The sequence below is a fragment of the Oculina patagonica genome, chromosome 4 (assembly GCF_052425735.1).
Source record: "Oculina patagonica isolate OP01 chromosome 4, crgOcupat, whole genome shotgun sequence".
In the NCBI taxonomy this organism is placed as follows: domain Eukaryota; kingdom Metazoa; phylum Cnidaria; class Anthozoa; order Scleractinia; family Oculinidae; genus Oculina; species Oculina patagonica.
This window is the reverse complement of record NC_135761.1, coordinates 15,310,397-15,330,750: the sequence shown is the minus strand read 5'-3', so window position 1 is coordinate 15,330,750 and position 20,354 is coordinate 15,310,397. Positions and strand designations below refer to the sequence as shown.

The 20,354-nt window shown below is 38.1% G+C and overlaps 3 protein-coding genes across 3 annotated transcripts in view; 2 read left to right on the top strand and 1 right to left on the bottom strand.

Moving 5' to 3' along the window:
- Positions 1 to 2,183: 2,183 nt before the first annotated feature.
- Positions 2,184 to 9,407, top strand: LOC144652424 (derlin-1-like). The gene is made up of 8 exons (XM_078512438.1): positions 2,184 to 2,506; positions 3,850 to 3,961; positions 6,110 to 6,174; positions 6,281 to 6,307; positions 6,651 to 6,746; positions 7,830 to 7,882; positions 8,399 to 8,509; positions 9,119 to 9,407. Exons 1-8 carry the CDS (start codon positions 2,348 to 2,350, stop codon positions 9,261 to 9,263), a joined length of 768 nt encoding a protein of 255 aa, XP_078368564.1. The 5' UTR covers positions 2,184 to 2,347; the 3' UTR covers positions 9,264 to 9,407.
- Positions 9,408 to 11,220: 1,813 nt separating this feature from the next.
- On the top strand, positions 11,221 to 13,483 carry LOC144648815 (uncharacterized). The gene is made up of 4 exons (XM_078508271.1): positions 11,221 to 11,287; positions 11,857 to 12,066; positions 12,709 to 12,879; positions 13,373 to 13,483. The coding sequence occupies exons 1-4, from the start codon at positions 11,231 to 11,233 to the stop codon at positions 13,445 to 13,447; spliced, it is 513 nt and encodes a 170-aa protein (XP_078364397.1). The 5' UTR covers positions 11,221 to 11,230; the 3' UTR covers positions 13,448 to 13,483.
- A 1,076-nt stretch (positions 13,484 to 14,559) lies between these two features.
- Positions 14,560 to 20,354, bottom strand: part of LOC144649607 (uncharacterized) — a 35,459-nt gene continuing 29,664 nt past the window's right edge. The window contains exons 14-15 of the mRNA XM_078509133.1: positions 15,214 to 15,291; positions 14,560 to 14,882 (exon numbers count right to left, since the gene is read on the bottom strand). Coding sequence (XP_078365259.1) covers positions 14,689 to 14,882; positions 15,214 to 15,291 — 272 coding nt within the window. The 3' untranslated portion in view covers positions 14,560 to 14,688. The remainder of the gene's footprint in view (positions 14,883 to 15,213; positions 15,292 to 20,354) is intronic.

The window sequence follows — 20,354 nt, the reverse complement described above, 5'->3', positions numbered from 1 at the left end:
GTATTCAGTACCGTATTTCTATTTTGCCAACTCCCTCTGTTATACAGTCAATTGACGACAAAAATATAAATAAGCACACCTTACCCTTTATTTCAAAAGCTTCTAGGCCAATAGTGTGTCTACTTTGTATATACATGTGTCAGTACACATTCAGTGCATTTGCATTTTTTCCTTATTGTATGAGTTGTATATCAGGCACAGACAAGGAAGAATAATATAGCAGTCTTCATAGTTTTGGGACAATTTAGTTAGATAAATGTGAAGAAGCACTCTTTTGATTATTTGAATCTTCAATTAAGGGAAAACCATTAATAAAATAATGGAAAATTTTTACTACATTGTACTCAAAGACCAAAATTTTAAGCACTAGCTCATTTATTAAAGTTATTGTTTTTCTTTGTTGTAACTTGACTAATCGTTACGGAAGATACAATGTTACCATCAGTGTACCAGTTATGAATGGGATAGCTCAGGTTCTTTGATTTTTCTGCCCTATAGTAATACCCCACTAGCGATTTATTACTATTTCATTTTCACAAAGTTATATACTCATTGCTTCCATCATTTAGATATGTTTGGTTTAAATTCTTTATGTTTTTTATACGCACTAAATCAAATCATACCTTTCTGGTAAAGAATTAATAGCACTGAAACAGAGATATTTTAAAAATATTTGTACTAAAACAATATATGTTCCTGGTTCAGAATTTAAGTTGAATTAACATGTTTAATTCAAATTTGTCATCAGGTTCACTTAATTATATACCAATGTCTTTTTTTATCCTAGCAAATGTTCATATGAAAAATAATAATTTTATTGTATGTACCCATATTTATGATGAACCAAAAAATAATAATACAACCCAATCAGTCATACAAAGAAATTGAAATATATTGGACTCTTAAAAAGTGACCATTACGTGTTGGTGTCACATATTTGTAAAGTTTAAATTAGAAAAGAAACTATTTTTTTCTCTTACAAGTTATTTTTGCACCGTTTAACTTCCTTTCTACTGAAGGAGTTGTTGCACATCTAAATTATTTATTGTTCAGTATTCATATATGCACTTAAAAAAATAAAATATCATTGTTGTGTAAAGGGATGTCTTAGTTCTTTTTTTTTTTTCATTTCCCTGAAATGAGCTGATAACGCTGCTGACAGTACCAGTTCTGTCACACATCTCAATACTCTTTGTATGTCAAAGAGATGACCAAAACTGGACTTGGGGGACATAAGCTAGACATAAAGGCTAGCCATGCACAAGGCATGTTCAAGGGGACTGGGAGGGCAATGAATACATTTTCTTAGCTTGGTCGTTTTCCACCCTCCTTAATCTCGCTCTCCACTCACACTTCACCCTCCTTCCCAAATTCCCCTTCTTCCCTCTCTAGTCACTTGCCACACAGACTAGAGAGAGTCACAAATTGAAGTCAGCTGGCGTGACGGGTCTCTGGTTTGATGTCATATTGATAGTGGATTAGGCCTGATATTGGATGTTGTTTGACTGAATTAAGGAAGCTGAGAGGGCTTATGGACAAATTTTTCATTTACCTTGGAAATAACAATTTAAATTTCTGCCATACTCTGTCATCCTGGAAGAAATTGTCAAAGAATTGCCAAATAAAATGTTGACAGGGTATTTAAAATGTGTGAATTGATGAAACCGTTGGACAATTATCGTATTACAGCTCATCCTCAGAGACCCAGGGGCAGTTAGTGGGGGCGGGGAAAAGTCTATACGGGCTAAAAAAAAATTGGCGAAAAAAAGTCAAGAACGAAAAGAAGAGCCCCTGGGAACATCCTCGGGGACTCAGGGGCAGTTAGTGGGGGCGGGAGAAAGTCTGTATGGGCGCCCGTATAGACTCGCCCCTACTAACTGCCCCTGGGTCATCGGGATCCCTGGGTCATTCAGGATGTTTACAGCTAGTCACCACAGAGGACTCACCCCCCCTTCCGCAAAAAAAACCCAAAGTATTTAAAGTGTACTCGAAGAAGATTACTGAACAGGTTTTCCTTGTTTAGAAGGTTTTAAAAACGGGAGTCTTCATGTGGAAATATCGAAAACAAGCTATGGACCTGTGGCGTGATTTTTGTTGTTGGTGGTTGTCCTGTGCCTCGTGCTGGCCCCTGCAGCGTTAGTAGCCTGGGTCCCAGGTATCCCACAAATCACTGCGCCAGCCGGCGAATCTATAACTCGTCGCCACGTCTGTTTTTGTTTGAAAAAAGCTGTGTCAGAACTTTAAATGATTCTTTGACGATTTGCTACCGCTTTCCATCTTCTTTCCACGGACGATTATAAATTTGTGATAACGTAAAAGCCCAAGAGTTTTTTAATCTTTGGAAAAAATGGCGGAGAATGAACTAGGAACATGGTTTCGAAGCATACCTATTATAACAAGATGGTGGTTTTCTCTCTCCATCGTTTTTCCCCTTCTTGGAAGGTTGGGACTGATAAATGGGATGTACATGATACTGGATTATGCAAGCATTATATATCGTTTCCAGGTAAGAATTAACAACTCTAATGAATATTTGCAGCTGTAAACTTGTGCAGCGTGGAAGATGGAAGATCTCTTTCCAAATACATCTGCAAACTTAAAGCTCCTACAAATCGTCTGACCGAAAAAAAAAATGGTGACGCACAAATTAACTGAGAACTCTGAAGTCTATGAATTTTTGATGATGTAAGAATTACAACACTGCCATTCTATGCTGCTTGGTATTTTTTTGGCAAGAATTTAATAGTGTGAAAATATTAAATGATTAATCAATTAACTTATAACCTTTTTTCGATGGTTGACAGTACGGTCTTGAAGACCAAAGAAATGATGCCATAATGATAAATTTTCTGACCTCAAGTGGAATCATTGGTTAGTAGGTCATCCTATGACATCACTTCTACTTTACAAGAAGAGTGTATTAGACCATTAAATTTGTATGGGATTTGTTTTGAAAAATTTAATTTACTTGTGAATAACACTTCAGAAGGGAAATTCAGTGCAAAATAACATGCGGGACAATCTATTCCTGCACCTGCCCTGCAAGCAGTTGGTTTCTCCTACAGTTTCTAACCTACACCAAATGCTTGAGAAAAAAATTATTCCCAAAATTGAAAATATGGTCAGAAAGGCAACAACCAGGCAGAGGACTGCCTTCTGTATTGTTAAACTATAATATGTACAGGGGGGGACCCTGTGTCGCTTGTCTAAATTAAAAAATGTCCAGTGTCGCTGTTTTATCGAACTTTATGTTGCTTTCGGTAGTTGAATTGAAGAAAAATTGCTTGTCCTTGTCGGAATTTTCGTTTTTACAAAAGGATTGTCATTTGTCACGATTTTATTTTATGTGCTGTTGCTACTTTTGGGCCGTGTTGCTTGTCAGAATTTACCCTGGCAGGGCCTCCACCCTGCAAGCAGAGCATCTTTAAATTGGGAAGAATATCAGTGGAAAAGAAAGGGCTCTGCTCACTGGGTGTATGGACACCCACTTGTAAATTTAATGGACAATGGTTCCTCTCCCATACATGTACAGTTTCTCTTTTGAATTTAGTCTTAGTTTTTATTTCCATTTTTACAGCTTAGCTATTTTTTTTGTTAGTATTTCCTTTTATCACTGATGTAAATTTTTTAGGTAAATTTCACTTTTTAATAATATTTTTACTGTAAAGCGCCATGAGCCATGGATATGGCGCTATATAAATCTTTTATTATTATTAGTTAACCTATAGAGACACTTTCTAGGCTCCATACATTGTCTGTATAAATGGAATTCAACCACGCTTGTACACTGTACCTCTGTCTGAGTTGAAACCTAACACTTACGCGAGTCATGTTTTTGTTCATTTTTAGATATGGAGATTGTTCACAGCATTTGTTTTCTACCCCATTGTACCTCAGACTGGCTTTCATTACCTCATTAACATGTATTTCTTATACTCGTACTCTACAAGGCTTGAAACAGGTGACACTTATTTAGTTAACTACTGCATACATACTGGTGTTGTTGTAAAAGTTTAAAGGTTCGGTACTGTTAGATGTCAAACTAATGTACCAGTCAAATCGAAGGTTCAACATCCCCCCCCCCCCGGGCAACACCCCGGGCATTTGAATTTTTGAAAAATTTGTGTTCAAATTCCCCCCTCCCCGGGCCAAAAGGCCATTCAAATGCCCCACCATAAATCCATTTCAGGTCATTAAAAATGCCTTTTTTCCAAGAATTAATTCATGCGCCAAGTCTGCAGACAAGTCTAAAATACAGGGAAAAGCGTTTCTAACCCTTCGCTTTTTATCCAAGTTGTCAAAAAGTGGCAATCTTTTCTTTTAAAATCCTTAAACTCGCCATTTCAGCCCTTATTTCGGCCTCAGCCATGATTTATCAACCAACGTTCACTCACTGGGACATATAGCACGAAATCGAGGTTAGAGTTCAAATTCCCCACCCCATATGTGTTGTGATCAAATTCCCCACCCCCAGGGACATCAAAGGCATCAAATGCCCGGGGTATGCCCGGGGGGGGGGATGTTGAAGCTTCGATTTGACTGATACATAATATCAAACAACAGGTGAAACATGTTAAGGTCATTACCCTGAAATAGAACTGAATAGATTTTTAATCAAACTTCGCCTACTGGTTTATTACTTTAAGCAGGACAACTCGGATTAATATTAATCGGATTAATATTAATCCTAATGATTATTATAATCCAGTAATAGATTATTATAATCCAGTAATAGATTATTATAATCCAGTAATAGATTATTATAATCTATTACTGAGGTTTGAGCCATGCCTTAATCCATTAGGATTAATATTAATCTTATGTAAGATTAATATTAATCGGATTAATATTAATCTTAATAATAAATCTCAACAACTCAATCCTAGTCCAAAGCTTCCGAAGATTGGACCCACGCGTACTTTGTGCGCCCTTGCAAGTCGACCGGAATCTCCCCTACTCCACTTTGCATCTTCAAGCACTAAGCTACATGTAGGAATAGATACGAAGCTTGATGTAAACATACTTTATTGTTTGAAACAGCTGAAATAGTTTTTTCGTGAACTTGACATCATATACAATATCCTTACCATGTCAGTTCACACATAATATTTTCATCAACAAAAGGCGCCAAGAGACGGGAGAAATTCTTGTTCATAGTTGCCATTGTGATATGCCGACTCCGAACCTCGAAACAGTTGGTGTGTTTGGGATTGTCGCCATTTCTTCGCAGCTGGTAACGATTCCCTGTCGTTAGGTCTCTTTTTTTGTAAAAGAACATGCCCACGGCACGGATTCGCTGACCCAGAGGCGCTTGATCCTTTTCTTTTACTTCTAGAGTCAACAACGTCGTCTAATCTAGCTTTAGCATATGCAAAAGTGATCGTCATGTGACGGATGTTATTAGTGACTTATGTCCTGTCAGACTTGTGTTGTAAGTCTGCTGTGTGTTTGTCGTATACATATCTGTCAGATAGTCAAATAGACATATCTGTTATCCGAACATTCACGGAATTTTATCGGGATTATAATAGAGATTAAAATTAATCCGGATTATAATATTAATAATAATCTAATCCTTCCAATTTTTTGCCGTGCCTTAATCTATTGCTGGATTATAATAATCTATTACTGGATTATAATAATCCTATTATAATCTATTACTATTATAATCCGCGGATTAATATTAATCCGAGTTGTCCTGTTTAAGTGAACTTGAATTTTGAAAAAAAGGGGGTCACCATATTCGTTTAGGAGCAGGAAGACCTTGTATATTTCATACAATTCCTTTATAATTCCTCTGTGAGTACTGGCAAAGTACACGTTTTTAGCAATAATTTATTTTTCAACATAGGAATTGATCTGTTTTCATTTTACAGAAAGAATTTGATCGCTACACCCAAAATTTGAGAAAAAATTGATAGGTCACTATACTCGTTTACGAGAAAGCGACAATTTATTTCTCTCGCGGACTAAGCCGCAGAGAAAAAAGCTGCCATTTTGTTTATGTGCGCACACTAATTACATGTAAACTTCTGTGCAGTAAGGATGCGCAATGCAATACAGGGCAATGACCTTTAATTAAAACTCTTCTTATTTTTATTGCTTGCAGGGCTCTTTGATGGCCGTCCAGCTGACTATTTGTTTATGATACTCTTCAATGGCATTATTTTAATTGTATCCTTTTACTGACAGTGAAAATGTATCCCTTTACACAGTATTGTGATATATTTTGCCAATTTAATAGAGTGTTCCTTGACTTGTGTCTTACTACTAACAACAGATCATAGGATTTCTTATGCCCTTGAGAGTAAGTTTGTTTTGTTTTTAGAATAAAATTCCTGTGGACATTTTTTTTAAAAAAGGTTTTGTTACATGTACACACATTGTACATAAATCACTTTCAGAGGAAAACTAGAAATACTGGACAATAATTAGTTCAGAAATAACTGCCTAGAATAAGAAGGAAAAATAGGAAAACTGAAAACTGAACCAAAACAGTAAGAAAACAACACTCATGCTTTTTTTATGCACCTTTTGCTTTGCTTTTGTGGTTCAAAATGTATGTCCTAAAGCAGTGGTAAAAGAAAGTGTCAGATCGCATAATGTAAAATTAGAAAAAAAAAATAAAATGTGTGTTTGTTTTATTTCAGCTTCTCATGGATCCCCTTGTTTTAAGTGTTCTGTATGTGTGGTGCCAAGTAAATAAGGACATGATTGTACAGTTCTGGTTTGGCATGCAATTTAAGGTATGTTTGTCATTCTCTTCAGCTATCTAAATGGTACGTATCAGACACTGAACTTAACCGTCCGGCGTACAAACAAATTCATACGCCTACTGTCATACAAGAGGGGGGTGGGGGTGTGGATGGAACCCCTCCCCAGGGTTTTCCCTCTATTCAGGCACAGCAAAATTATTTTTCACTGTATAGAAAGCATGTAGCTTACTCTACAAGATGGCGTAATATCATGGACACATGGGAGAAATATCAAAATTTCTGCAAGGGATAAATGAGCAGCTACTGAAAGTTTCAGCATTGTAGAGTGAATCCTCAGGGGGAGGCATCCATCCCCCCCTTGTACGTCTGAGGGTTAACCTGCAATAGTAGTCACTCAGAGAGTGCAAAGACAAACAGTCCTGACAAGCAAAGCCAAAGCTTTTTTTGCTTTACTACCCAGGATAAGAGTGCTTGGAACTTCATACATGATTGTATATTTCATTTCAATTATATGTGCATTTTTTATGGGTTCATTGTTCTATTTTTATGTGATCCTGTGTTCTAACAATAGGCGAGTACACATACATCAGATTGAAATCTTTCTCTCACTAGTGGGCTCCCCATGTGCCATGCCCCCATTCATTCCTCTGTCATATTTAACAATAATATTATTCCATGAGCGCACGTTGGTTATGAGATGGTAGATAGCCAACGAGGCGCGTAGCTTGGAGTTGGCTATAACGATCTCATATCAAACAAGCACGAGTGGAATAATTGTTTTATTAAAACCGCCCAAAGAATTGCAATTATTGAGCTCCCCAGCTGTTTTCAATGACACGTATCAGCTACCATTTTTGTGTCAATGGTATATGAGCTCATATACCGTTGCCTGTTAACCAATCAAAACGCAGAAATTTCAATATACCATTGCTAGTTTTTAATAATCTCCAATAATATCAAAATCGAACATGCAACCATTCACTAGACATATCAGCTTCCTCCACCCTCTTCCTCCACTTCTTTTTTTCACAGTTCTCACTGTAAAATTCATTGAAAAATGAATAAAGATTGGTGAACATTTGGATTTTGAAGTCACATTCTTTTTGTTTTCAGGCAATGTACCTTCCATGGGTGCTAGCAATATTTAACATGATCATCCAGGGAGGGTATGTACTTGTAGTGGTAATGCAGTTCTTCCTTTGAAGATATATCAGGATGTGTAAACATGTGCCCATTTTATTTTGCTTTAGGGTAGCTCCCTACAAGGCTTTAAGGCAACTTTGAATGGCTGATACTTCACTGTCTAAGCTTGATTCGGCCAGCTTCTTTACCTATTTATACTAAATTGAATGAACTTTTCAAAAAAATAGAAACATGCTTTTTAGTGTGCACATTTTACAGAATAACAGGATATTAAGGGATATAACTAAGAAAAAACTTAGCTAGCTCATTAACAAGTCCATCCAGTTCTTTCGGTCTTTGTACATGAACCTTCAAAATCATGCCAAGTCTTTGTCTTCTAGTGCTTACAACACGCCTATGACAGTCGTAAGGGAGTTGTAGGCTTGATTAACACAACACAATTCGTGTCGTAGGCCTGTCGTATGCATGTCACAAGCATGTCGCATGCGACAAAATCGTACCGTGTAAATCGGCCTTAACATGTTTTTTATTTTTTCTAGTGGTATCATGGAGCTTATTGGTATCTTTGTTGGACACCTCTACTTCTTTCTTATGTTCAAGTACCCACAAGACTTTGGAGGGCAGCGCTTCCTCTCTACACCATCCATACTGTAAGTACTTATAGGATGCAGTTGGGTCTACATTGTTTTCTTTCTGAATTTTGTATTAAGCAACAATGACACTTGTTACTGCTGTACACATAACCAATTAACAATAAAATTATGAGCTGGAGATTTCTGAGGTAATAGTTGATGAGGCAGAAGGCCGAGTCAACTGTCTGTGTCACCTCATAGGAGTCAAGAGCAAATAATCTTATTGTTTAAGTAGAATTCTAACTAAATGTTCCCAAATAGCGAATTAACATTTAAGCGACATCACGTGCGGACTGAATTGCCATTTGAAACTTGCACCTGTGTACACACTCTTGTCACTCCATTCAACAATTTTAAGTTTCAGTCCTGTAATGGTAAATGTCCTTCTTGTAGTCTTCTTTGAAATTGAATTATTTACCCAGTAATTTTTTTAAAACCTCTTTTGAAACTTCAGAGAAACGAGAAAAGGACTGTAAACGACCTCAAGCCACTGCACACAATCTCAGCCAATCAGATTCAAGCATTTGCATTAGAGCACTAATAGAATTCTACTAACTTTAGTTATGTGTACAGACTTCATGAATCAAATAAAGTAGCTTGATTTAGGTATTTTCATTTCGTTTACAGGTACAAGTTTCTGCCAAATCGCCAGGGAGGTGTAAGTGGGTTTGGTATGGCCCCCGCCAGCCGCAGGCCACGTGACCAGGACAACGGTGGAGGAGGTGGTGGTTGGGGAGGCTGGGGACGAGGAAATCGTCTTGGCAACGAATAAATATTGACACGTAGATGTCTTTGTAAATCTGGATTGTACATGGATAACACTTTTTACCTAGTTGTAGGTCGACAAACATGAGTCTAAAAGATGTTACGTCGTATGGTGAAGTTTTAAGTGTAACGTATATCGTTCTTTTAGACAAGAAATTGTTAAATGCAAAACTCTGATATACTGTACACATGCACGAAGAATATATGACATGCAAACTTAAAACTGTAATATATTATAAAGTAAATAAAGTTGTTCAGACTTTGCCTTATTGTCGTGCTTCATGTTGATGGTTTTTGAAACTTTTTGTCCTGGGAAGTGACACTTAACGTATGACGTTTCCAACATCCGCAGCAGAAAGTAGCACTGCAAGCAAATCAAATGTTCAGATGTGTGTGGGACGTCCCCTTTTGGGATGTGTTTTGTACTCATTCTGATACACAAACACCCTTGTCATTCATGATACACGCACCCCTTTGTCGAAAAACAAAACCCGTCAGAGGCGAAGGTCATAACCTTTGATCAGGCCCAAAAATTTTTTAGGTAGTGTCAAAAAGGTCTCTTGGACATACAGTGGCTTGCAAGAGTCTTACAACTCAGCTTCAGTGTCTAGAAGTACGGTATTAGTACTCCCCCAGCGACAGGTTGGAAAGCTACTCTATCAACAATTCATCAGGCTGACATGTCGCCGGTACCCGGCCCATTTAAACTCTTGAACTAGACGGAGAGAGGCGGCGTATTAGTCAATTGTCTTGCGCATGAAAACAACGCAATTGACTCGGGAGAGCCAACTCGCCAGCCATAGGCCTACTTAGCCTCCCATACATGCACCATGAAAAAACTAAACAACAGCACGCAGATACGCGCCTCGGATTGTGGGTTAGCTTGATTATAATGCGATTCGTTTATTGAAAATAATAAGACATTATTTAAAGTGGTCACGCGCCCTTAGCTACATGTAGAGTTTACGGTGCATCTTATCACAATGCACCAGCTAATTCGCAGGCATGCCACTAAAATAAATATTAGTTTAAAAAATGTTCATTAAAAATATGCTCATGATTGGACGGTTGAAAAAGAAAAAAAAAGCAGACTGTAAAATATGATGGCGATTTTTATACCTCGTGTATACTTTTGGCTACAGGAGATGTTTTTAATGTCTTTAAATATCCATTTGCTATCTTAATGATTTAAAAAAATGTCCATTTTAAAAGAGTATTCCCTGTAGCGAAGGTCATTCAGCTCTCCACAGGACTGAAATTAAAAAAAAATTAAGAAAAACTCTAAGCCATTAATGCACCATAAAATGAACATCATTTGGGATTGTTATGTCATATACTCGGTTCTGAGAAGTGGAAACAGTTTCAGCTTTACTGGAAATCAGGCAGACTTGCGTTGGTGTGCGTTCTTCGTTTTCTTTTTTGCAAGCGCTTGATTTTTAAAGTTTTAATGCACTGTAAAAGGATCCATTTTTAATTATTTGTCCTCTCTGATAGTATATCATAAAGGTTTAAAAATAATCTGAACAAACCAGCAGCTGTGACCTAGAAAAAGATCACTCACTCTTGCTCAGTGTGATATTTTTCGAACAAGTATATTTGCGTTAATACCTCGACGAATTTCATCATTTTTGAGGTCGCGGCTCTACAGGTTTGGAGATTAGGTCCTTACTCTCGGAGGGCCGCAACTTTTTGAACTTTGTTGTATAAAGGAGGTATAATATGGAGACAAGGACGTTTTACAATTAATACTTACACATCCGACCCTACTTCAAACATCTCGCGCGGACCTGCGTACACTCTGCACGAGGGAAAACTCACCGTCATTCGTGTCATTTTTTGAAGTAATGAAAGATTCTGAATCAGTGCTGAAAGACTTGGTTTAATCTTAATTCGCTTGTATGCAGAAAGAACTTTTACTAATTTTATTGTATTTTTTCTTCACGAAGGTTTATAGGGTCTTTAAAGGAGGAAGAAATGTCTGGTTCCGAATATTTGAGATCCCCTGTAGGGCTATCCAAAATAGCAGAGTTTGTAAGTCATAATTTTTTTTTACTTATTTCAAATAAACTGAAAACTGAAAACCGTAAAATTTGCATCATGAACGCGACACTAAATGGCAAGTATATTTATTCAATGATTTCAGTATACTTGAGGATAATCTTCCCATTTTTGGAGTTCCGTGTGTAAAAGCAGTCGTTTTGGGAATATTACAAAATTGTATATACTGAAAAGAGAAAAACAGTAACGCCTGCAAGGTTAATTTGTTTTCTACTGTCTATTACATTATTCACTCAATAGAATAATAAAAAATGGTTAGTGCGCTGGACAACAGTTTCAGAGGGCCGGGTTTGAGAAATGCTGGGGTCATTCTGTTGTGTTCTTGACCTATCTTCACTCAGGTGTATATATGGGTACTGGTGAACTGCTAGGTCGAACCTAACAAAATTCCTGAAGGAGGGGAGGGGGGGGGGGAGCGCTAGCCTGCAAAGCTTAGCATCCCACCACCCCGGAGGAGAAGCAATAACATAGTGGCGACAAAAAGCTGGCTTTTAATGGAACGAACTTAAGCTTACCTACACGTACACTATATTATTTTATAGATTTTTCTGCTGTCAGCGTTCATAATAGTATCATTATACGAAAGCTATTTCAATTCAAGAGCTGACACCGATCTTCCGGGACCAGACCATATGGAGCGACTCTCGTTCTTCTTAATTTCTACCATCATACTTTGGCTGCTTGTCACACTTATATTTGTGTTTTCCTTGTCAACCGTCAGCGACAGAATCGGCAAAACCTGGAATATTCTTGTGAGTAGGTCAATATATTTGTTATGTCTTGATTATTCCAAGTAGGGAAAACGAGTTTCCGGCGGTTTTGGCAAGAAGATTCTCGCTCTTCCAAAAGTTTTCCTTTGAAAAAGAGTTTCCTTTGTTTTAAGGCGGACTTTGTGGTGGATTCTGTTGGTTTGATTTGCTAATTTTACTTTATAACTGACATGCCATTTCTATAAGTTAATTAAAAATAACTAAATATCTGTCCACGCAACTTGCATCCTTTTCAACCTCGATCCCAGGCTCTCTCTCTCCTTTTCCTTCCTTGTCGGGCCCCTGTCGAGGACTTTCTCGTCCCCTGAGCGGCTTGTCCCTTTTAGCCGGCAGTTTTAAATTTCCTTTGTTAAAAGTTTAGCCAATTAAATCATGTGTCCCCAGAGCCACTTGTTCCTCGTGCCCCAGGCTCTGCCGACTAACAGGAACAAGCGGCTCTGGGGACGAGAATGCTGTCGAGGAAACAAGGGAAGAAAAGGAGAGAGAACCTGGGATCGAGAAGTTATCCTACTTCACATGTCAACAAATCACATCGAAGTCAAGGATCTGTGGAAGCCTTGATGTGCTTTGATGGCCAATCACACCTGCAGCTACCTTAAAAACCTTTTCCTTTCCTTTTTTCAGATAATGATTATCAGTATTTTTAGCGCGCTTTTGCTGCTGATTTCAAGCTCTTTACTGATTTACGAAGTCACCCATCTAGCTAATTACCCCACCATGCTTGGGGAGGTTGACCTGTGCGAGTCATTGAGGAATGTTGGGAAGCAAACCTGTGGACATTTGCAAATTTCAGCGGTAAGTTCAAGTGAAAAACTTTTTTTACCATGACCAAAAGGTGATGAAATTAATCGAATTGATCCTAATACTGACATTAACTTGAGTAGATATGACGGCGGAAAGGTTAATTGTCCAAATTTACCCATAACAAGTCTAGCTTAGTGTTTTTTAAGGCTCGTTATACACAGGTGATTTTTGTCGCGCAACTCAATGCAATTTTTGTCGCGCCGAAGTTGCATCAAGTTTCAAACTGGTTTGAAACTCCTTCGACTCGCGGCGATTTTATTGTCGCTAGTTTACACGCATGCAAACTCACGGGGATTTCATGGCAATTTTATCGCCGCAATATCCCAGGAGACTTCACGCAACTTCGGCGCGACAAAAATTGCATTGAGTTGCGCGACAAAAATCGCCTGTGTAAAAGGTGCTTTAAAAAGTGTAAAACGTTGTATAATCGTTTCATGTTTCTCTATCAATAGAACTCGTTAACGTTTGCTTTCTTTTGTTTCAGATCTGTGGATTTTCAGCGATGCTGCTATTTATCGGAGATTGTATTGCGTACTACTTCAAACTGACTCAGCGATGATCTGCGGCATGCTAAGCGGATTATTTCTTTTGGCTTCGTTGCTGGTAATGAGAGCGATTATCATGAACGCGATTAGCCGGTTGACTCTTTCTTTGGTGATATACTTCCAAGATACTTGGGTTGCTAATACCAGGAGGGAAAGTAATAAAACAAACAGACAGACAAACAAACAAATGAACAAACAGACCAGGGGCAACCAACGACCGTTTTCGGTAAATATCTGAACGAGCTGTGTATTTGCAGCAATTAAAAGCCTCAGACCTAACGTTGGTACTCATTGATAATCCCGGGTGAAGAAAGGCACGGTAAAAGTGTTGTGCCTAAAAACACAACACAATAACCCCAGCTATTACTGGAACTTGACCTACTCAATTCAGAGTTCAATGCGTTAACTAGAACGCCACCATGTTTCCGTCTTCACTGTTTTTAGCAATATTTAATATTTGACAAAAATATCCTCCGTAGGCCCTGTTTACAAAGAGATAGGGTAGCCCCAGTGGTAGGAGTACCCTAGCGAGAGGTCGACAAAATTGACCTTTAACATATTGTCACCAACGCCAAATTACGCTGTGAGACCCGGAAAGGTCGATTTTGACGATTGACTTTTCTTAATATTTTCCTTGCAGGTAGTTTATTAGAGTAACTACCACAATATAATACAACAATAATAAACTTTATTTCACACATAAATATTTATAATGTTTTTCACCTCCCGCAGTTAGCGTAGCTATTCGAGGCTAGAGGCGAAGAAGAAAATGAAAAAAAAAAAGATTTACAAAATGGCATTATTTGATCTACATTAAAGAAAAGAAAAGAATAATAGTATTAAGAATGATAATATTAAATAACAATTGCTCGATTGTTGTAAAGCACAGATATCCCTAGCTCACTATTTTAGCTCACTACGTTAGTGTCGTTTTATAACAAAGCAAACCAGTGTAGACAGAGTTTGTATGATACTGTAACGAACACCTTGTACTATAATAATAACTTTATTTATTCTGGTAAAGACCGGTCAGTCGATCAAATATATAGATTGGCTGGTATTAATCGGTGACTAGTATAAAAAATTACTAAGCAATAAAATTTACAATTACAAATCTAATTACTATCTAAATAACATAAAGATACAGTTCCATGGATCTGGTGCCTACAGGTATATGTTATCTTAAATAGGATGCCTCACATAAAACTGACACCACAATTTCTGAACGTTTTGTTCTTAACTGTGGTTGATCTTTTTATAGACGATCGGCCATTACAGGCAGGTCACAGTCGTTTAACAAATCGTAAAGATGTCCAACCGTTATGTTACACCGACTTGCAATAAAACCCAACGCATCTTCAGCTGGGTTCCGAGTGCGTTTGTCAAGGAAACGAATTTCTTCTGCATTTAAGCCAAGTTTCTCAGCAACCTGCTTCCACTCATCTCCGCCTAATTAAACCATATAATAACAATTAATAACTAAAATGAATGAATGAATGAATGAACTTTATAATAATACTAATAATACGATAAAAAAATCAATTGGGATGTTGCATCTAAACGGCCGTTGCGGTCTCTGCTTCGAATATCCGAAATCCCAAACCAATGACAAATGAAGAATTGCAGCAACCGAATATAGCCATAGCGCCATTGTAATCCCCTTCTTTACTTTAGTTGTACCAGAGCCAAGACGTAATGGGTTAACTTATCTAAAGTTATGCTTTCCAATGTGAGAGAAAACCCATGGTTGCGACAAAGAGTGAACATTTAATAATCTTACCGCTCAAAGAGATGGTTAGCTTTCTTCTCTGTTTAAAAGGGATGTCTCGAACTTGAAGACTTTCGGGTAACAATGGACCTGAAAATGTAAGAAGTTTGACGAGTATTGTACAAAAGAAAAAAAAAACAACGGAGTACTTTTAAAACAACTGCGCGGAAACCGTGCGAAAGCAGTGACACGAATTGACGTAAACGTTTGCGGTTTGTGTGATTCACAGCCATAATTCGTGTTACTCTGAATTTTTGGGACACCTTTTTATAATTGCCCCCTCTCCCCTTGATTGTTAACATCACACGAAGTGTTTTACTCGACATTGAAGGGGAAGAGTAAGACACAAACATGGCCGATGATCTGAAGCATCATTAAGTGTCTTAACTTATTGTGACGCGGATAACAGCTGTAGTTGGGCGCGAATTTCTCTAATAACGTTAACATCATCGTACACCAGGATTCGCCCTCTTTAATTAATCTCAATTGTGTAAAACAACAAAATACAAGCAATGAAACGTTATAAATATTTTAATATTATCTTGTTTAACTTATTATGGTATTAGGGATTTTGTTTGGGAAGTAATAATGTTTTGGAATATCATCTTACGATTTTTGAGGGTTTATTGTTGGAAAAGAAAAGCTGGTATCTTAGTTAGCGCTTGTGGCCACCTGCTATGGTTAAGCCACCTGTTGTTTTTAGCGCATTAGTAAACTTGATGTGAACCTCTATAAAGACTTTTAGCTATAATGGATATCTGTTGTAAATAAGATTTTTAGTAGAAATAATGATTAACTATCCAATGGCCAGAACCAATGCGGAATATCAGTTGTCACTCGCTAATATTTCGAACGCTTGTTAGTTTTCCACCTGTTATTTTAGTCGCCTACGCCCTTCGCTTCAGTAAACAGAGCTATGATCTCATTGTTTTTGTTCAGAACTCGGTGCGCTTCGCTTGGTTCCGACCTAGCCCAAATCCGCCTTCTCTTCAAGTTCATTAGCTATTCACCGTTATAACCAATCCGTTAACTCAAAACTTGTTTAATTATTACTTAAGTTTTTCTGAGGTAACCACCGTTACCTTCCATTGGTTCTGAGCCTGGAAATTCTATCCTGGACGTGTTAACTTAGCTAAAATTAGCGTTGATGCAAGTTCTGTGATAATCCCTTGTAAAATAACTAATAAATAGAGTTGATTAACTGTAAACCGTCAGAGTTAGAGAAAGAATTGTAAAACCAGAGACTAGTGTATTACATTAAAGAAGATCCAGCAAAAATCTTGATGTCATGGCCTAGCTTTGAGTGTTGGAGTAGAGTCGCTAGTCCCCGACAAAACTCAACTTCAACAAGGTGGTGGAGTCCCGCGTCTCGTCTCGTGTACAGCAAAAAAGTACGCAAGTTGATTGTCTTTGTGAAAATGGCATAATCTTGCGCGGAGGACAAGCTTGATTGCTTCCTGCCCTCTTTGACTGAAGGGAATGTGAGCAGGCGGACGCTTTATTTATTACGGGTGCTTTGCTCGTTGCCACCGACCCTGACACTGAGAACGATAACACAATAACGAAACAAGCTAAACGGGATAACAAAGCGCAACGCTTTAATTGAACTGAACTTTGAAGCTAGTTCTTCAGAAGAAGAAGCCGACGCGTGAGCGTCATCTTCCCCAGTACCCAGAAACAGGAACCAGGTTGGCAACCAGTACGCAGACGGTACATCAGGAACAAGCCAGGAGAACTAGGGATAAACTCAGGACAATCAAGGTGGAACCAGCAGTGGAACTTGCTCTATTGGGAAGAAGAAAATGGAAATACCTCAAGATAAGCCAAACAAGCGATTAGGCATGTAAGACTGTTGTCATTACCTGTAATTTTACTTTACGGGTTGAAATTACGTTTGCTTTAACTTAATTTATTTTATTTCTTTGTTTATTTTTCTTTTACTTCCATATACCTAACTTCGTATAAATGTTTTATTAGTACTCGCTTATTTTGTTACCGTTGGCGTACCAACCACATTTGTAGGAGTGATAGGCATACGTGACAGTTAAAGTTTATGCCACCTAAACAAGGCCCCTCCAAACAAATTGCTACGCGTTCTCAAACAAAACCAAAAAGTCCACTTAACCAGGCTCAAACAGAGAACGATACTTGTGTTTGTGAAGATCAAATATCTGTCATGGATCCAAAACAAAAAGAAGAACTGGAAAAGTTGTTTGACACTTTCATTACAAAAATGCAAGGTGATATAAATAAGGTGTCACACTACCAAAACAAACAATTGGATAAACTTAATTCCAAATTAGAGGACAAGCCTACAACACACGGCTTAAGGCCGGATAAATTCGACGGTAGTCCAGTTGATGACGCGGCAGCCTGGCTGGACAATTTTCAAAGAATTGCAAAACTCAATAATTGGTCAAATGAGATGCAATTAAATGCCTTTCCTCTATATTTAAAAGGAATTGCACATGCGTGGTTCCTCGCTTTACCTCCAGAAACTAGTGGCGATTTGGCAGCCCTTTTTGAAGCCTTTCAAGCGCGCTTCGCGGCTGGTCCGCAAGATTGGATTTTAAGCCAACAGTTAAGCGCCCGAAAGCATGCTATAGGAGAGCCAATTGACGACTATATTGCTGACATATCGCGCCTTTCTAAACGCCTTAAGCTCTCGGATAAGGAAACTATGCGTTATTTTATTGAGGGACTACAAGGGGACCTACAAGCGCATGTTTCATTGGGACAACCCAAAACCTTTCAGGAGGCTGAGTCTTTAGCGCGCATGAAGGATATAGTAAATAAGCGACAGGGCGTATCGGATACACAACAACTTATATCACAACTGAAAGCAATGTTCGCAGAATTTAAAGGGAAGACCACGGAAAGCACTAAGGTTATCGCTGCTGCTGCGCCTTCTCCAGGCCCATCAGCGGGTGATAGACGATTTGACGAGTTGTCTAACCAAATGTGTCAGTTACAGAGACAGATACAACAACAACAACTAAATGCCCAATATGCAATGGCTGCTTATGATCATCCCCCTGGGTCATGGTACCCCTTTCCCACTAGGAATTGGCAGGGAGATACCAATCAACAACTAGCTCAGTTACAGAAAAGAATCATCCGTTTAGAGAACGAGTTACCGCGGTATCACAATCCGCGTTATTCGGAATATCGCACATATGGGCGATACAACAGGAGTAGCGAAGATACCAATGCTAGGGAATCATTTCCGTCTGCCTACCAGCCGCGCACTCCTCCACTAGCATTGGAGGCACCACCTCGTTTCAGAAACCAATCTAACCAGGGAAACGCCTAAGGACTCTTGTTGGTACCCCAAGAGTCCCCATAGGCAACAGAAATGTTTGTAAATATAATACAGCCAAATTTAGAAAAGCAAAATCTTATACATATAGGACAGAAAACGTAATGAATAATCATTTTAGTGAGAAGCAAAAGCACAGTTTTGTTACTAATAGTTTTTCTTTTAAGCGTCCATCTTTCAGGCGCAACAATTTCGCTCATAATGCAGGTGTAAATAGTGTGTTTGATTGTCGCGGTAAATCGCCTGTTGTGGCTAATCATAAGAATAGCTCAGATGTAAGTTCCACTGATTCGCCTATTTTGGATAATACGGTTTTCGCGAGACCGACATTACCAGCTAGGAATAGGGAGTCAGTTGCACGACATTTGACTGATCTGACTAATCCAATATGTAGTCTATGTACATATTTATCCGCGACAAATAGTGACAGTCACCATATCCTTGTTGATAAAACAATTCCAACGTTGGACAGAAGTAAACAAACAGGAACAAATACAAAACGTTTTGAAACAAATACATATGTAAACGCGCGCGAACATCCTTCAGACGTTATAATTGACCGGGAAAGTTATAACAAAATGTCAATTTGTCCCGATGGAAACATTGATGCGGGCGTTAATGTGACCATTGATGAAAATAATAGTAACCACGTGGATAAACTAAAAAGAAACCAAAAATTTATTAAAGATGCAATTGCAGCAAGTCAAACAAAGAATTTTGAGGAGACAAGAGATGATAATGGTTTGACATACGATTATACAGTAAGAGAAAACAAATCTACTAGATTATTGAACGATGTGTCGGACGAAACTTATTCTATAAATGAAAATATACAAATGTCTCCTCAATTACCGGAACTTAACAGTTCCGATGCGGTTGTAAAAGCTTACATACCAGAACAAATTAGACACGACGGAAATATAAATTATTCTCATATACCGGAACTAAACTGTTCCGATGCGGATGTAAATTTATTTTACATACCAGAACCCAATCGCAACGATGGCGATATAGATTCTACTTACAAAGCAGACGAAAGTTATAACTCAAATGTGTACACAATTGCTCCTTTCGGTGCTGACAATATAAATTTTGATTCTGAGACAACAAACAATGGGGAGCTTGATGAAACAGTGAAAGTTAGCTCAAATGAAATTACGACTGACTCTTTTCTCCCTGACTTGCCCGGCCAAGCAAGTCAGGAAGAGTTGATGCATGTTACGGCGGGAAATACACAGCAATTGGACAATTCAATGCAAAGCGAAGTAGCGGAAATAGCGCTTTCTGATCATTACGTATCTCAACCTAGATTGCCTACTTATGAGGAAGCTTTGACCTTTCCTAGTTTAAGCGAATATTTGAGAGATAATCCTATGACAGATGAAATAGCAAAAGTTTTCAATTTTCCAGCACAGCATCCTCCACAGGAACCAATTAATTATGACAGAGATTTTCTCCAGGCGACATTACAAACCAAACTACACAGTCAGCAAAGCACTGCAAATCAAATTTCCTCGAACCATTTTTCCAATGCGGAGGTAAATGCGATGTCCCAAAAGCCATGGACAGTTGAAATTTGTAAGAATGAGCCACCACCAAATACATTCTTCATGCCACAGAAACGTGAACCTCCTGATAAATTACTAATTTAGCCTTGTATTAATAGGGAGAATCACTGATTACCCAACATTGTTTTCTTTCTTATTTACGCAAAGTTTAACCTAAAGAAACGCTTAGTAGAAATAAAACAAGCACCACAACAAATTGACTTTAACAACAACTCAAAAAAAAAAAAAAAAAAAAAAAAAAAAAAAAAACTAAACATGAAAAACAA

Coding starts and splice junctions, on each gene's coding strand:
- LOC144652424 (XM_078512438.1), top strand. CDS start 2,348: ATGGCGGAGAATGAACTAGGAACATGGTTTCGAAGCATACCTATTATA. Junction 6,747..7,829: donor GGTTTGGCATGCAATTTAAG/GTATGTTTGTCA, acceptor TTTTGTTTTCAG/GCAATGTACCTTCCATGGGT. Junction 8,510..9,118: donor CTCTCTACACCATCCATACT/GTAAGTACTTAT, acceptor TTTCGTTTACAG/GTACAAGTTTCTGCCAAATC.
- LOC144648815 (XM_078508271.1), top strand. CDS start 11,231: ATGTCTGGTTCCGAATATTTGAGATCCCCTGTAGGGCTATCCAAAATA. Junction 12,067..12,708: donor GCAAAACCTGGAATATTCTT/GTGAGTAGGTCA, acceptor TCCTTTTTTCAG/ATAATGATTATCAGTATTTT. Junction 12,880..13,372: donor GACATTTGCAAATTTCAGCG/GTAAGTTCAAGT, acceptor CTTTTGTTTCAG/ATCTGTGGATTTTCAGCGAT.